This window comes from Callionymus lyra, chromosome 15, assembly GCF_982586985.1.
Source record: "Callionymus lyra chromosome 15, fCalLyr1.hap1.1, whole genome shotgun sequence".
In the NCBI taxonomy this organism is placed as follows: Eukaryota; Metazoa; Chordata; class Actinopteri; order Syngnathiformes; family Callionymidae; genus Callionymus; species Callionymus lyra.
This window is the reverse complement of record NC_141832.1, coordinates 21,517,830-21,536,309: the sequence shown is the minus strand read 5'-3', so window position 1 is coordinate 21,536,309 and position 18,480 is coordinate 21,517,830. Positions and strand designations below refer to the sequence as shown.

Here is an 18,480-nt window from a genome sequence, read left to right as displayed (position 1 = left end):
ACAACAGCAATCAGCAGTTGGATATTCCTCTTGACACTTCTTCTTTTTTGATTCTGTTATGAAGCCTGTAATCCAGCAGACCATATAAAGACTTGCAGGACTAGTCAAGCCAGGGGCGCTATGTACTTAGAATTGTGTGGATTTCCTACTAACAACAGCCTTCACTGAAATCCATAAATAAAAAAGATATTTGGATGAATTTGTCATACTTTTTCCTTTCACATCCAAATCAACGTGGAATTAAGCACAGACGGGTTAATCCCTTTCCAAATTTTAATATGTATTGAATATTTGATTGAACCTGTACCTGGTTTTCCCCTCTTGTTGATCAAAAATAATAACATTCTATTAGTTAATTTTTTACATTAATTGAACTTATTACGAAAATAAGTGGACGCACATTGTTTCAGATTCTTTCCAGGTCGCTCAATAACTGTGACACCACCTAGTTTAAGAAACTGACACCCAAATGACCACTTTATTTAGTATTTTCAAACTCTCTTTCACGTTTCTGTGGAGCGTCACGTTGTCAAACTATACACTGTCCTGTTACGCACAAAAAAATAAGATAATACAAATAATGCAGCAACCCGTGGCTATTCATCCTCGATGCACTGGCTTCCTTTAGTCGTCAAAAAACATGAAATATGACTTTTTTTGTTGTTGCCTATTTATTATATTAGTTAAATGTTCCAAGATAATAAATAAAATGAGTAATGTAAACAAATTAACTATACTGTTTGACAAATACCACAGGATATATGTGGAAAAGTGTTTATGTACATGAAATGTGGAACTTCAGCGACTAGTCTTTTTGGACAAGACCCTAATAAAGCACACAGCCTTGTTAAGGAATTAAACAAACACATGATTAATGTATTCAACCAATAAATACATCTATACAGTATTTGGAAGGCATTTCTAAAACTAAAAGTTTTCTCTACAAGTAAAAAAAATACTTTTCACATACCTCCAGATGCAGTCTGATTACTCCCTGTGTATGTAGATCTAGCAAATATTTAAACTCTACTGACATTTTATGGAACTTTGGGAGCGTATCATCATAGTAGTGATGTGGCAAGAAATAAAGTCCAAAGGGATGAATTGGGAAGGGCCAAAATCCATACACATGTACTTCTTTAAAAACCTCCAGAGCCATGCTTACCATTATTAAACCACTGCTGAGTTTAGCATTCACACCTCTGGAGCGCCAAAACTGAGTGAGCTTAGACAAATAACTAGGGTTAAAGTAAACGGGGCGAGATGGATTAATCAATTGTTTCAGAGTGCGGACGGTTTTGATGGCCAAAGAACACAGATAACCGAAAGCAGGTATCAGAATCATGGAGTCGCGAAATGGTTTAAACCTCTTCCATAAATGAAATTCATGTGTGGTTTCTCCTTCAAAATAAAGTGCAGTTAGAGAAAGATACTACATAAAATATACAAAGACAGCAAGATTCACTCACAGTTTTAAAAATATGGTTGGGTTGGAAGTCACAAGGTTAGACCTAAATAAAAATGAAACTTCTTTTTTTTCCATTAAATTAACTTTTTTAATCTTACCTGATGACAAAATCAGCTGAATCTATTTTCCTGCCACAGCAGCTGTCAAGGAGGATTCCTCCATTTCCAACAACAGAACACTTGCCTCATGTTTTATTTAAAAATGGATGTTCCTAAGAAAGTCATAAATTAAGAATAAATTCAAACATTGGTCATCAAATATTGTAAATTATGTCCTGTTTGATTTGCCTTATTCCAGTGGCGGGCCATGCATATCAGCCCTAGGCCAGCAGTGATCATACTTAGTCCAACCTTAACAAATCCACCTCACTATAGCATCAATTTGCCAACATGGCTGATGTATCATACAGAAACTAAGAAAATCAAGATCATAGAACAAAACAAAATATATATATATATATATATATATATATTAATCAACAACTACTTAAAGTACACCAAAATATATTCGAGCTTAGTTTATTCATTACTTCCACTTCATTAAGACACCAGCAAGTGAACACAAAAATGAAACAGCAAAACAATAACATGTTCGTGAAGCTTTGAGCTGAGTTTGTATGTTCTCCCCGAGGAGGTGGGTTTACTCCGGGCACTCCGGTTTCCTCCCACAGTCCAAATTCATACATAGGTTGATTGAGAACTAAGGGAAATCGTCCGTAGGTATGAGTGTGTGTGTGTGTGAATGGTTGTCTGTCTTTGTGTTATGTCTCGTGTGTCTTTCTTGGTGTTTCCTGTTTTTATTTTGAAACCTGCTCCCTTTTGTGTCTGTGAGTTTCCTTTCCGGTCCCTTCCCCTGCTGATTGTTATTGTCTTGCTTTCTCCCGTTCTGCAGCTGCCAGTGATTGCTGGCAGCCTTCATATTCTGCTCACTCTCCCTCAGTCTTTGTCTGTTCGTCACACTTGTTGTCCCGTGTTCGTCTAGTTCGTGTTTCACGTTTTTGACTCCCAATTCGAGATTGTTTCGCCTTCCCGGTTTTCTCGTTTTTCTGCCTGCCCTTGACCTGTTTTTCTGGTTCTACGTCATTGGTGCTCCGCCCTCTAACGGCTTCGCTATTGGTTTACCCCGAGGCACCGCCTCGTCTCTGAGAAAGCTTAATGAACTCGCCACCCAGCAGGGGGCAGTCCACTTCCTATAAAGGCGGGAAGCACCCGCCGCACTTTCTCCATTTTCAACTCAGCGAGAAAGCTCCTGGATACAGCATGGCGGACGTGAGCATGAACGTGGACGTAGATGTGTCTTTGTGCCTAACGTGTGACACCCCCCTGGGGAGGGGGGACACGCATGCTCTCTGCTTCGTCTGTCTAGGCCCGGATCACGCATTTGCGGATTGTGGGGCCTGCCGTATGCTTCCCGAGGAGGTCCGTAAGAGACGGGGAGCATACGAGGCCCGTCGGCGCACGCCGCGTCCTCCAGTCAGGTCGTGGGCCGACTACGATGAGGAGGATGACCGGCGGTGTTATGAGGCGGATCCGAGCACCCTGTTCGGTTCCGAGCCGGGGGACGTCGAAGCGGTCGGGGGAACCGGGCCGGTTCCTCGCTACCCGCTTGACGCCCTGCCGCGCATATTCACCGCCGCGGCGAACCGCATGGAGGTCGCGCTCCCCCTCGCGCCACCACCGTTTACATGCGGAGTGAAGGTCGGGCGGAACGAAGCGCGCAGGCCTACGGTTCCGGGGGTTGTCTGTCCTAAACTGGACGAGATCTACGCGCGGCGAGGGTCTGCCTCTCCCATGGCTTCAGGGCCTCCCGTAGGATCCTACGGACCCTATTGCCGTGTGGACGGGGTGGACTGGCGACGCGGTGTCCCGGAGCCCTCGGATACGGTACGTGCCGCCCTCGACCCGGGAGCTCGACTTTGGCCAGGCCGCCCTGTAGCTCTGCCTAGAGCTGAAGACAGGCTGACGGCGATGTTGTTTAACAGATCCTATACGGGGGTGACGCAGGTGGTCTCCCTCGCAAACAACATGGCTCTCCTGTGCGGTGCGCTCGACAGGCTCACCGTGGACCGAGATGACCTTGGACCTTCGGAGTTGGAGGAAGTCAAGGACTCGGTGGCTGCGCTCCTCCGGATGTCGCAGGCGTACGCGATCCTGGGAGGGGGACTACGCGACGCTGGACAGCTGGGCCACCGGCACCTGTGGCTAGACCTGGCCACAGCGCTGCCGGAGAGAGACCGGAGGCTCCTCCTGGACGGACCCATAACGGAGGACTCTCTGTTTGGTCCGGAGCTCCGGAACGTCGTGGCTCGGCAGGAGGCAGCGCAGCAGGAGTCAGCGCAGCTCCGCCATCACCTGCATGGACGTGAGGACGAGGCGCGACGGGGGTCCGGCGCTCGGAGACGGAGAGCCCGTTCGTCGGCCCCATCAGCTGGTGCGGGGGGAAAGCGTCACCAGAGCCAGCCACCCCAGCAGCAACGGCAACAGCCGGAGCCAGCGAAGACTGAGGGACCCGCGGCGGCGAGGACGCAGAGGCGGCGAGGCTTCTTCTTGGGGGAGCCCTCCTCCCCCCTACTCTTTCAAAGGTCTTTATGTAAATAAATCTAAGAAAACGTATGACGTTTCTGTGGTTCGTTCTGAGAGAGATGTTGGTAGCGTGCATGTGTTTCCGCCTGTGAGTGTGACGTATTCACAGGCGTCATTAGAGACTTTCGCCGCTAATGCTAAGCTAACATGCTCCGCCGTTCATAGACGCCGTGAATTTCCTCTCAAAACACAGTTCGAAGGAGGGTTTAAACCCCTTCGCCCGGGTCATGCCGAGACTGTAATAACGGAGTCTGTCCACACGAATGAGGGGCAGACTCCAACCATATGTGTTTTGTTTACAGACGAGCAGAGGTCCGCGAGACCGGCTGAGTCAGCTGTGTTTACTTCCGCGTCGACCAGCGCTCGTGCCCGACAGAGAGTGACAGCTGATGAGGTGAGTGGAACTAGTCCGGACATGTCTATGTTGACCGGAGGTTGGTCCTTCCCCCACAGCGCTGTCTACAAGCACTGGAACCGTGGAGGACGTCACGTTTGGCGGCGGAGAAACGCCATGGAACTGACGCAACCTGGTGTTTTTTACGCGCGAGTTTTCTCGCCGTCCTGAGACCAGGCGAGGGCGAGGAACTTCCGTTCGTCTGGTCGATCAACTGGAGAGGTGCGTGGCGGTCGGATCTCACGAGTGACGAGCAGGTCTGGACCGCCAGCGGGGCTTGAGAATGTACGGGACCGGGTGAGTGATGCGGTGCCGACGCGCGCGCGACCTAGCTCACTTCAGCTCCGGGTTAATTCTCCAGCACATTCCTCCACATCGCGGGTTTTGTCAGCTCCGGTGACACTAAGAAGTGCTCAGGGAGTTGGGAAGACTTCCGGGGGGGGAAGGGAACACGCACGACGTGCCTCTGAGGTGTCTCACGCGCACTTGCGCGCTTCTCCCACAGAGCCGGTTTTTATGTATGAGAGTGGGGGTTCTAGTAAATCCAACTCGAGTACATGCTCTGTGGATTCAAGAGATAGAGACGCGGCTTGTGTGATGCCCTTTCGTCTACGGCCCGCTCTTGGACGTTCGAGGGGGCGGGCCGGAGGACTACCCAAGGTTCGCCAGGGCTGCGGTTCTGACAGAACATTATTCGGCTTGGAGTCGCCTGGTTTTACTTCTGGGACCCACTTGGCTGGGGGGAGTAATCAGGCGGGGCTATGCGCTACAATTGCCCGTCAACCCCCGCGTTTTCAGGGATTCTCTGGACGCGTATGGCGGAGCAGGAGAATTATCCTGTTTGAGAAACGAGGTGTCTACTCTCCTGCAGAAGGAGGTCGTAGAACTGGTCCCTGCAGCAGAGATGATGACAGGGTTTTACTCCCGGTACTTCCTCGTGGCGAAGAAGACCGGGGGTTGGAGGCCCATTCTGGACCTCAGCTATTTGAACAAGTTCATAGCTACCCGCCCGTTTCGCATGTTGACGGTCAAGAAACTGCTATCAGGTGTAAGTCCAGGAGATTGGATGACATCTATCGACCTGACCGACGCATACTTTCACATTCCGATAGTCAAGAGACATCGAAAGTACTTGCGTTCGCCCTCGAAGGTCGGGTGTTTTCAATACACTCGACTCCCGTTAGGCTACTCTCTGGCACCCAGGACCTTCACCAAGTGTGTGGAAGCGGCAGTGGAGCCTTTGAGAGTGAGTGGGGTAAGGATCTTGACCTATCTGGACGACTGGTTGATCCTTGCCAGGTCAGAGGCAGGAAGTTGCGCTCACACACAGGTGTTGAGCCATATTGCCACCCTGGGGTTCACAGTGAACCTCAGCAAGAGCGCTCTGACTCCAGTTCAACAGTTAGTTTACCTGGGGGTACTGTTGAACTCAGAGGAGGGATACGCGCGCCTCCCGGACGTGCGTATCCAGCCCATTCTCCGACTGACAACACAGTTGCTGGAAGCTCGGTGTCACGTGACAACAGCAGGCACTGTTATGTCCCTCCTGGGGCTCATGGCAGCAGCCCACACGGTAGTTCGGCTGGGCTTGCTGCACATGAGGGAGCTTCAGAGATGGTTTGGTCGTCTCAAGCTAGACCTCAAGCGGGAAAGAGGCGGAAAGCGCCTTCCCGCTCGGGTTTGCAGGACATCCAGTTTTGGAACTCTCTAGCCAACCTCAGGCGGAGAGTTCCATTGGGTTGCGTCCTTCGTTACACTCAAGTGTTCACAGACGCTTCTCTGACAGGTTGGGGAGGCTCCTCGGGTCAGGCCTATGCCAGTGGGGTCGGGAGCAGTCCGGTGCTCAGACACAAACTGGCTAGAGCTGAAGGCGATTCACAATGTCCTGCTTCACCTCTCTCCCCAACTGTCACGGTCCAACGTCCTAGTACTATCCGACAGCTCCACCGCCGTGGCGTACGTAAATCGCCAAGGTGGAGTCAGATCCCCAGCCCTTCTGAGTGTGGCAAAGAAGGCTTGGCTGTGGGCAGACTGTCACCTGCTTTCGCTCAGAGCTCAGCACGTACCGGGCGAGCTGAACGCAGTAGCGGACAGACTGTCGAGGGGGGCCGTCCAGGACGAATGGGGTCTGTCCGAGGCAGTGGCGAGCGAGATCTGGTCTCGGTTCGGTCACCCGGTTGCAGACCTCTTCGCCAGCAAGGAGAACTTCAAATGCCCTCTTTGGTTCTCCCTCAGGGCTTCGGATGCCCCCCACTAGGCGTGGACACTTTAGCCCCGGTGCTGGGCCGGCCTCTCAAGGTGTGGCTCCTGCACGGGACGAGCCGATCGGGACTTTGGACCCGGACGTTCTCCACACGCTGGAGAACGCCCGGGCCCCGTCAACACGCAGGCTTATGCCTCAAAGTGGGAGATTCTCCCGCTGGTGTTCAGACAGGTCCTTGGACCCCACCTCTTGTTGGTCTCCGCTATCCTGTCTTTCCTGCAACATTTGCTGGACAACTGGCGGACTGTGGCGACACTGAGAGTGTTCGCATCAGCCATAGCGACGAGGCATGTCGGTTTTGAGGGTGCTTCGGTTCGCGCCCACCCCTTGGTGGCACGTTTCTTGCGGGGTGCCTGCAGGCTTCGACCTCCTGCAAGGCCTTCCAGCCCTCAGTGGGATCTCCAGTTGGTACTGGACTCTCTCTCTGGATATTAGGGGGAAAAATTAGGAAAGCCAAAAAAAATCTGTATGTGTAAAGTGCAATTATGACTTCTGTCCAGACAAGAAAAATCATGGTCAGCCGCATCTGCTCCATCACTCCAACTCCTGCGTTCCCCATGCCTGCCTCCAAATGAGTTATTGAATTAGAGCATGAGAGATGAAGGAGAGTTGAGTCTGTTGGTGTTGCTTCTTAGGATGAGAAGGATTTCACTGAGCTCTATTCTCTGTTCACTGATGACTGTTTGCAGGGGGTTTTCAGCATCATCAATGATGGACAATTTTCTTTTAAAGATCTCCTGTGTTTGAAAAGTAGAGATCTTGCATCACCAGCCTTTCATCGAATTAACTATAATTCATTTCTTTGTCCACCATGTGACCATAGTCTAAGCAAGAGGTCCTTGTGTATGACATGAGATAACTTAGAAATAACATGAGATAACTTTTATAATCTATTGGTTATTGTTTCTGAATTGAAGCTTAGCACTGACAATTGCTAGAACGGATGAAGAAAAGAGTGAAGTCAAAAGACTTGGGCAGGAAACCAAAAAAGGAGTGAACGTTTCCCTAAGGCGTTCGCCTAGGTTATAAACCAATAGCGAAGCCCGTTAGAGGGCGGAGCATATACGGAATAGAAATATTAGTTACCTGGATGTAACTCCAGTTCTATTAGTACATGCCAAGCACTCTAACTGTTTTACCAGCTGGTTCTTCTCCGTCATTGAGTTTCCCGCGTCTGATTTTTCTTCTATTTTAACTATTATTTTCTTATTGGTAGCAGAGGAAATGTCGTCTATTTTGTAATTAACGTGTACATTTATTCAATAAATGAACACACAGTTATTTTTTGTATGATACACCAGCCGTGGTGTCAAATTGATCCTCTAGTGAGGTGGATTTGTTAAGGTTGGACTAAGTATGACGTCAATGCTGCCTAGGGCTAAAATTCACAGCTCGCCACTGGAATTAGGTATAACGAAACATCATTTCAATATTTGATGATTAATGTAAGAATTTAAAATCAATTTATGGCATTTTTCTTAGGAACATCCTTTTTTAAATTTAACATGGGACAAGTGTTCTGTTGTTGCAAATGGAGGAATTCTCTTTGACTGTTACTGTGACAAGAAGATTCTGCTGATTTAGTATGATTCAAGAAGTTAATTTAAAGGAAAAGAAAAAAAAAGCTTTCATTCTTATTTAAGTGCAACTTGCCTCCATCGGGCACCAAGTCTAACCTTGTGACTTCTATTTGGAGACTCCATGATTCTAATACCTGCTTTCATGTTAATGTTGTCTTTGGCTTTTAAAATCGTCTGCACCCTGAAACTATTAACACACTTTGTACAGTTTCATTTCGATTGACGAGCCAATTTTAAATTAATCTGTGTTTACTTATCAAGGCTGTGAACCAAACAGTAAGCGAAATGTAGATAATTATAGAAAGGTTTCCTGCTTACCTTGATTATTCGGGCCAGTTTGTGTGACTGAAAAACCCTTGTCGGCAGCTGACATCTGGATCAAGACACTCTAGATCTAGAATCCGGGTCAAGGCACCACTTTTATTTGGCCTGGGCGTCGGAACTCAGACCTTATTCCTTTCCTGGTTCTTGTGCTTTGATCTGTGGAGGATCAATGATCAGGCCAATAATATATTAAGGTCATTCATTCCACACTCTTCACTTTCGATCAGGATTCTTCCATCAACACAGCAATTTGGAAGATCGGTGCAATAGAGTTGCAGGACCGTTTTCATTTTTGGTCACATATAACAACTGCTAGAAAATAAAATATTTTGTTTCATGGGATTCTTTTAAACAATACTTTTATGTTTAACAATTTAATTCATGAACAGTACATATTTATTTTTGAACAAAAGAAATACGTTTGTTGAACTCTTTGACAGGCCTGTGTGTTAGGGTAAGGTAACATTTTCAATGTATTCTTTCTTCAAATGTTTTAATTGTTTTTCTATGTAAAATAAAAACTAAAGAGGAAAATGTAAAAATGCATAAGTCTGGTGAATATAAGAGCTAGTTCTTTAATGACTGCATTCTTGATTAAAAATTAAAAACACATGAAGTCCATTTCTAAAGTTATAATGTTTATATTTATTCTACAAATCCTGTTCAACCACTGAACTATTATGAACATGCACATACACAAATGTAACCTAACACATGAATCACACTTCATCAACCATCAACATTGAAGGACGATATTATATACTGTGTCTTATACTTAGCTTGCGGATTTACAGTTTCTTTTTGCTATATTTTAGTTTATTCTTGGTTTATTTGTGGTTATTGCCCTTGTCGATTTACCAGGGCGTCCCCCATTCTTCCGACCAAGGATCACTATTAATTTATTCCATTCATACATAACACTAACCTAAAGGACACATTCATTCATTTTCATGTTACCTGTCCTCTGCCCTGCTTTCGTCTATGCATCTCATGGATCATTCTGTCGTATCGTAGTACAGCACCTTGCAGCGTGTCTCTCGCTCCAAGCAGAACTATCTTTTTTCTTTTTGTTCGCCTTATTTCTGGAGCATCCGTGAACATCTACATTTATTTTTGGACCAACATCCTACGAAGTCGAATCGGGCCGAGGACAAGTCTGGAAAACTTCCCGGTGAGCGCATTCGTCAAACTTTCCCCTCACTATGTCTCCCTCTCCCTCTCCCTCTTCTGTTCTTTCCTGCTCGGTGTGTCAGATGTTTAGTTACGCTCCGACCTCCTTTAGAGATAGCATTAGTTGTGTAGAGTGTAGCCTGTTAGCTAGACTGGAGGTGAAGCTCATTGAACTAGAGAGCCGGTTGTGCGCTGTCGAAGCTAAACCGCTAGCTAGCCAGTGTCAGGTAGACAGTGCACAGCCACATAGCCTAGCAAGTAGTCCTCCAGCAATTCCCGAGCAGCCGGGAAACCAGGGTCGGTGGGTGACTGTTCGTGGGAGGAATAGTTCCCGGCCAAAGTCAACGGAGCACCACCAACCCCTTAGCGTTTCGAACAGATTTTCTCCACTCGACAAGTCACCGGTCGAGGAACCTGCTCTGTTCATAGGCGATTCCATTCTTCGGAACGTTAAACTAGCGAAGCCAGCGAGAGTAGTCTGCATTCCTGGGGCCAGAGCGGGCGACATTGAATCAAATTTAAAGCTGCTGGCTAAAGCTAAACGTAAATACAGTAAGATAATTATTCATGTCGGCAGCAACGACATCCGATTACGTTGCTCAGAGGTCACCAAGGTAAACGTTCAGTCGGTGTGTGCATTTGCACGAACAATGTCGGACTCCGTAGTGTTCTCTGGACCCCTTCCCAATATGGCCAATGATGATATGTTTACTCGCTATTCATCATTTAATCGCTGGTTGTCAGAGTGGTGCCCCGCAAACGGGGTTGGCTTTGTTAACAACTGGAAAACCTTCTGGGGAAAACCTGGTCTGCTTAGGACAGACTGCATCCATCCCACGTTGGAAGGAGCATCTCTCTTGTCTAGCAGTGTTGACAGTTTTAGTGTAACGTGACTCAGAGCACAGATCAGAAGGCAGAACTGCAGTCTTCCACACTCTTCTGCCCTTCTCCCACAACAGCCACCCGCCTCTAACCACATAGAGAGGGTCAATCTGACCCGCTTAATAAAACCAAGTAAAAATGTCAGTAGAAGAGCTATTAAAGATAATCTAATTCAAATAAATCTAAATCAAATAAATACTACCATTGTAGAGGACAGGAGAATTAAGTGTGGATTGTTGAATATCCGATCCCTGTCCTCAAAAGCTGCACTAATTAATGAACTTATATCAGATAAAACCATTGACTTATTATTCTTAACCGAAACTTGGCTGTCTATAGATGATTACGTATCTTTAAATGAATCAACACCACCCAGCCACACTAACTTTAACGCCCCTCGACGCTCTGGTCGAGGAGGTGGAGTCGCAGCCATCATCAACTCATGTCTGTCAACCTTTACTAGACCACAATGTGATTTCAACTCTTTTGAAAGTATTATACTTAGCGTATCTAATTCAACCTTGAGATCAGGTCAGTCACTTCTCTTTGTTGGAGTCTATCGTCCCCCTGGACCTTATTCTGAATTTTTGTCTGAGTTCCCTGAGTTCTTGACCAGCCTGGTGCTTAAATCAGATAAAGTGATTATTGTTGGTGACTTTAACATCCATGTTGATATGGTCCATGATAGCTTAGCTAACAGGTTTAACTCTATCCTGGAGTCATTTGGTTTCTCTCAGTATGTACATGAACCAACTCACTGCTTTAAGCACACATTAGACCTTGTCCTAGCATACAGACTTGAAATTAAAAATGTTATTGTCTCTCCTCAGAATTCAGTTCTTTCCGACCATCAATTAATAACCGTTGACTTCATTTTAAATGAGCCAAGTCTACAGAGCAGGAGCACTCTCAAAAGATGTCTGTCTGAAAGTGTCGTTACCAAGTTTATGGAAATAATTCCCTCTGTGCTCAGTAAAACGCCTAGCCTCAGTGTGTCAAGAAACTCTGCCCATAGTCACCCAGACATTGATAACTTTGTGGGCAGTTTTACAGACTCGTTGCACAATACGCTTGACTTAATCGCACCACTAACTAAAAAGACTGTTAACAGAAGTAGTCTTGCTCCCTGGTATACTCAGGAAACACGTAAATTAAAACAGGTTTCTAGACAACTAGAGAAGAAATGGCGTTCATCAAAACATAATGAATTCTACCAGGACTGGCAGGATAAGTTAAAAATATACAAGGCATCTCTTCGGAAAGCCAGAGCCAGCTACTACTCATCACTTATAGAAGCAAATAAGAATAACCCCAAGTTCTTATTCAGTACTGTAGCCAGGCTGACACGGAGCCATCAGTCCATTGAGCAGTCCATCCCTCCTCATCTCAGTAGCAATGACTTTATGAACTTTTTAATGAAAAAATTGTAACTATTAGAGGAAAGATTCAAGACCTCCTAGATTCGTCTTATACAACCAGTGCAGCCTCACCGGTCACAGACACTATGACTGATACATACTTTGACTCCTTTCTACCAGTGAGTCCTCGACAGCTGTCCCAGGTTGTTTTCCTCCTCAACCATTTAGGCATTCGTGGAACTGCTCTTAACTGGTTTAAATCTTACCTGTCGGATAGAATGCACTATGTACATGTCAACCACCTCTCATCGACACACACTAAGGTCAGCTATGGTGTCCCACAAGGTTCTGTTCTTGGTCCAATACTATTCACAATCTATATGCTCCCACTAGGGGACTTGATTAGAAGACACTCTATACATTTTCACTGTTATGCTGATGACACCCAACTTTACCTGTCCATGAAGCCAGATGAAAGAATTCAGCTAACACAATTACAGTCCTGTATCACAGATATCAAGTCATGGATGACCAAAAACGTCCTCCTACTGAACTCGGAAAAGACTGAGGTTTTACTAGTTGGTCCGCAACATCTCAGACAATTATTAACTAATGATCTAGCTTTACAAAATGGACTTGCTCCTGCTACTTTTACCACTGTAAAGAATCTGGGTGTATGCTTTGACGAGGACTTATCATTTAACTCACACATAAAACAAATCTCACGGACTGCTTACTTCCACCTTCGTAACATTTCAAAAATTTGGCATTTCCTTCCTTTAGATGCTGCTGAGAAGCTCATCCATGCTTTTGTAACCTCCAGGCTGGACTATTGTAACTCTCTTCTGTCAGGCTGTTCTAAAAAGTCTCTCAGAACTCTTCAGCTCATTCAGAACTCTGCAGCTCGTGTCCTGACTAAGACTAAGAGGCGCGAACACATTTCCCCTGTACTGTCTTCCCTACATTGGCTTCCTGTAGAATTTAGAATACAATTTAAAATCCTTCTGCTAACCTATAAAGCCTTACATGGTCTAGCACCAACATACATTAAAGATTTAATCCAAACTTACCAACCCTCAAGGACCTTACGATCCCTAAACTCTGATCTACTAGTTATACCACAAATCTCTAAATGTAGATTCGGAGCCAGGGCCTTCAGTTTTCAAGCCCCTCTACTGTGGAACAAACTACCGGCTTCAGTCCGGAGGGCAGACACCCTCTCGATGTTTAAAAATAATCTTAAAACCTTACTTTTCGATAAAGCCTATAATTAACTTGACTGTTTATCTCTAGCTGTCATAACTAACAAAACTGTTTATCTTAGCTGCTATAGGCTGAGAATGCTGGAGGAGTTTAAGTTTTAGTTTTAGACACCGAGCTCTGTATATCCTTCTTTTCTCGCTGGGGCCGTTCTGGCTTGGCTGGTTCGGGTGTGGGGGTCCGGCGGGTGGGGCCTGTGGGTGCCTTGGGCCTGGTGGTGGTGACCGCTGGTGCCGCGATGGCCCCGTGTGCCGGCGGGGGGGTGGCCCGCTTCCGGGGGGTTTTTGATGGTGCGTGGGGGCGGGTGCTGGCGGGGGTGGCTGGGGTGGTGGATTGGGGGTTGCGCTGGGGGCGGTGCTGGGGCTGGGGGGTTGCTGGTCCCGCCGTGAACCGTCAGGGGTGGGGCTGGGGCTGGCCGGGTGTTCTGGATGACCTTCCGGCCCCGATGGCTTCACCTGTTCTGTGGTGGGGGGCCTGTCTTGGGGTGGGTGTCTGCTGCAGCGGTGGCTGTGGTCCTCTACCCGCCCTGTGTGGCATGTGCCGTGGTCGGGGAGTTTGTCGCCCTTGGTCCTGGGGGTTCGTGGCCGGGCTGGTCGGTCTTTCGGGGGCTTCCCGGGTGGGGGGTGCCACACTGGGCGGGGCCGCATTGGGGGGACGGCGGAGGCATTGGGCGGACCCATGATACCGTAGTGACCATGTACCGCCCATGCAAGTGCTGCTGTCCCCCTGGGTGCTGCATGGTGGGTGGGGGCGGGGGCTGGGGGTCAGTACGTGTGATGGGCGGGGCCTCGGCACCTTAGAGACCGTGGACCGCCCATGGAATACTGCTGGCCCCCCAAACTTCCCTCATGGGGGAGGTGGGCTGCGGCTGTTGGGGACGGTCTACAGTTCAAAGACTGGGGGCCGTTCCCGGACGGCTGCAGCCCCATTGCCCCCGCCCTGCCCGCACAACCGTGGCCCCCCCTGTGACCCGGGGGACCTGGGCCGGTGCCTGGCCATTGCTCCCCCGGGCTCATGCGGTGGCACTTGACCCGGCTACTGGCCGTGTCCGCAGGGTATTGGGGGGGTTCCGCCGCCGCTGCTGTGGTAGATCCCTATCTCCTTGACTTGGTCCCCTGCTATGGACCTGGTGGCAGCCTGACGGTCTGGGGGTCCTCCGTCGCCCGGCCTGGCCCCGGGGCCCTATCCCCTGACTGGTTCTTCTAGCTGCCCCTCTGCCCCGGTGCCTGCGCCTGGTGCCTCCCCCTCTCTGCTTCCTCGGTCATCCTCGCCTGTGCTTGCCCTCTCGCGCCCCCGGTGGTGGTCCGCCTGGTTTCTGCCTTCTAAAAGGAAGTTTTTCCTCGCCATTGCTCACTGTACAGCTCACTGTACAGTGTTTTGTTTCTTGCTCTTTGTTGAATTGCTGGGATCTATTTTTCCTTAATCAACTGTAGTCTTATTTCAACTGTATAGTGTCTTGAGATAACTTTGTTATGATAAGACACTTTAAATAAAATTGAATTGAATTAAACCAACTCCCCCGGTTTAACTAGACAGTCTCCACTATAGTCCTCCTTCTGGAATCCTGTGTTAATATGTTGTTTTACCTCACCCAGGACTCTTCTTTTGGTAGTGCAACCGTTCTGAACTGTTGTTTGTGCCAGCACCTCCCCTTCCTAATATCTCCACCCTAATGCTTTAATCGGAGGAGGACCCATCCATTCATTATCATTCCATTGCATGCCGTGAATCCTTCTAATCACCCGTCCGGCCATCTTTACGGCCAACAGGGGTTCCGTAAGTAGACACTCTGGTCCTATTTCAGAGAGACATTTGACATTTGCACTCCGCCACTTAATATACTTACCCAACTTTTTCGAAACATTTTACAAATGCTAGGCATTATCATGACAGGTCGTTTCCCCGGACCTGCATCGTCAACATGTAAATTTGGAGACCATTCACCCAACTCATTCCTCCATGACCTTAGCTAGTGTCAAAAAAAAGGCATTTTTTATTGTATATTAAAGTTATATAATCTGTTGTGTATCACACCACTGTTTAATGAAACTTTTGTGCCTGTTACTGATGTCAAAAGTGCAATAAATGAAGTGTAAAAGGCATGGTGGGGATTAACTGTTCACGAGTGAGATGGCGGAGGGTACGATAGTGTTCTTGTGGCTGGTGGTTCTTGTCTGCAGGGCTATGTAGCGCCTGCCTGAGTGTATGGGGCAGAGAGGGAGGATCCGGGACGAGTCGGGTCTTTGATGAGGTTCCCTGCTCTCTTCCTGGTCTTGGACTCGTACAGTTCCTGGATGGAGGGCAGGGGGGCACCAATGATCCGCATTGCAGTCTTCACAGTCCGCTGAAGTCTCCTCATGTCCTGCAGTGTGGCCGCTGCAAACCACCCAGTGATGGAGGAGGAAAGCACCGACTAGTATGTCTAAGTAGTATAAGTAATGTTTCTTCGGTTGAGGCTAATGTCCGCCGCTGTTGGAAGACCTGGAGACTGGCACGACGTAACTGTTAAGAGCCACTGAACGCTACAAATACCTTGCCAACCGCGGACGCAGACCAGCACCCGTATACGCTCTGGGGGACAAGGTCTGGCTCTCCACTAAGGACCTACCTTTAAAGAGGGAGTAAAGAAAACTATCTCCCAGATACATCAGCCCCTTCGAGGTATCTAGAGTCATCAACCCGTGGTGGTTCGGCTCAAATTACCCCGAACTCTCCGAATACACCCGTCCTTCCACGTGTCCCGCCTCAAACCATTTGCCACTTGCCCACTGTTTTTTCTTAATCAACTTGTTTGCCTTTCTGCCTGCCTGTCTGCCCACGTAGTAATTCCGACCTTTCCTCACAGGATAACCGACCTGCTCCGTCCAACCTTCCGCCTGCTCCTTGACCACCAGAACTCCCACCGGCCCTGTCTCCTTCCACCAGTACTGCGACACATTCTGCGTCCTCCGGACCTCACCCCTCTCTAGCAAGACACCTGACCCTTAATTAAAGAGTTTAAAATGAAAGTCCAAAATGAAGCAGTAACTATAAATTGCTGAAACTACAAAAAAAAGAACTCTTTCTTGTTATTTTTTTTATATTAATTCTAACCACAACACTTGCAACTTTTCATTTTTCTAGAATGTTTTATGTTGTATTCTTTTAAACTGTGCAAAATACAAAGAATACTTTCCTCTTCCCATAAACTCTCTCATGGAGCAATTCCTTCATTTGCACAGATACTGCTTTTTATATATTTTATTTTGAAAAGGTGCAGCTAGAACAGGAGCCAACAAAGTATGAAGCAACTACAGATGTCTCAACATCACTTTTTATAAATAAATCATAAATTAGACTTGTGAACAGTGATATGTCCGACTGTGTCGAAGCGTGTGTCAAGTAATCCAGGAAGATTTTCACGTAGTGTATATCGAGGCGTGTTTTGAAAAAAAAAAGACTGAGCACTGTTCTTAAAAAAACATTTTTTTTTATTATCAGAATCATTTGAGCATTTGAAAGTATGTAATGCTCCCAAGTGTCCACATGATGGGATCGTAGTGCAAATTAAGCCTCACAAGAATTGCTCCAAAGATGAACCGCTGAAGCCTCCTAGCCGAGTAGTTCATCTTTGGAGCAAAGCCTCGTGAGGCTTCATTGGCACTATCATTCCGTGCATTGCATATTTTGTGCGCAAATTATTCTGATAATAAAAAATGTGTTTGACTAACTTGTTTGCTGAAATACTTTTTTATTCAAAAAAAGCAGTTTTCAACAGTCCTTGGCTTCAGTCTGTTTCTTTTTTTTAAATAATTTCACCAGCTTTAGAAGTTCCCGAGCGCTTCTGGAATCGGTCACCTGACGGGCCAGTATGCGAGGCCTTGTCGAAAATCTTACTGGAATACTAGACACACACTTCGAAGCCGCGACACATTCGGACACATCACTAACAATAAGTGCTATGAAATCATTTCGCTTAAATGATTCATACTCAGAACCATAAACTTTAATTCTCACTAACGTCACAACATACGTCACCAACACACGTTGACACACGCTTCAGAGCCTTGAAGCTATTGGACACATGACTAGTTTCCTGCTCAGAGGTCCTGACACAAACTGCTGATCCAGCCTTACACCCCAGCTCGGACTCTTAGGTCTGTGGATCAGAATCTACTGATGGTTTGCTGAACACGCTTCCGGACCAGAAGAGAGAAATACTCCCTAGCTGTTGCTCTTAAGCTTTGGAACGATCTTCCTTTCCCTCTGCGTTTGATGGATCTACTGACTCCATCAAGATCCACATGTTAAGACATTTTTATTTGTGTAGGCTTTTCCCTGATTTTCTGGGACTCCTGTTTTTGTCTTATGTGTCTTGGACTTTGAATTTTATATTTTAACTGTGAATTGTTTTTGATTGTTAAAGCGCTTTGTGACCCTGGTCTAGAAAGGCGCTTTACAAATAAAATTTACTTACTTACTTATATACTTACTATGGAGGTATTTGGATGTTTTTTTTTAGTGTGTCTTGTGTTTACATTAAAATAGAATTACAATATTTTTCGGCCTCTAATGCGCACGTTAAATAATATAATTTTTGTTTTTACTGACCTTAAAGCGCTATTGTATGGTAGTGATAGGCTGATGGAGCTTTGAGAAGCAACGTAGTGTTGTTTAGAGATCAGTAGGTGGATGAACTCCAATAGTAGTTGCCAAGCAGGTTGACGTCAGCACAGTGAATTGACATATTTTGTAGTACAAAGGTGAGCATTGAAAGTTGTATGAGCAGACATGTAAAAAAAATGCATGGAGTGCATCTCTTAAAGCGGCATAACCAGATTGTTCTGTTTCTAATAGGATGAAGCTTATCATTCGCTTTCTCTTAGTGCCAGCTTTCTTTGTTAATACAACAGCAATCAGCAGTTGGATATTCCTCTTGACACTTGTTCTTCTTTTATTCATTTTTGATTGGATTTAATCCACAGACGGGTCAATCCCTTTCCAAATTTTAATATGTATTGAATATTTTATTGAACCTGTAACTGGTTTTCCCTTCTTGATGATCAAAAATAATAATATTCCATTAGTCAATTTTTTACATTACTTTTCAGTTTGGGTAAGAAAACAAGTGGACGCACATTGTGTCAGATTCTTTCCAGGTCGCTCAATAACTGTGACACCACCTTGTTTAAGAAACTGACACCCAAATGACCACTTGTA

At 46.7% G+C, this 18,480-nt stretch overlaps 1 protein-coding gene and 1 pseudogene across 1 annotated transcript; one reads left to right on the top strand and one right to left on the bottom strand.

Annotated features, from left to right (window-relative positions):
* Window positions 1–940: 940 nt before the first annotated feature.
* On the bottom strand, window positions 941–9,484 carry LOC148065338 (alpha-2,8-sialyltransferase 8E-like; annotated as a pseudogene).
* A 329-nt stretch (window positions 9,485–9,813) lies between these two features.
* On the top strand, window positions 9,814–10,674 carry LOC148065337 (uncharacterized). Its single transcript, XM_087808381.1, has one exon. The coding sequence runs from the start codon at window positions 9,814–9,816 to the stop codon at window positions 10,672–10,674; it is 861 nt and encodes a 286-aa protein (XP_087664507.1).
* Window positions 10,675–18,480: the final 7,806 nt, after the last annotated feature.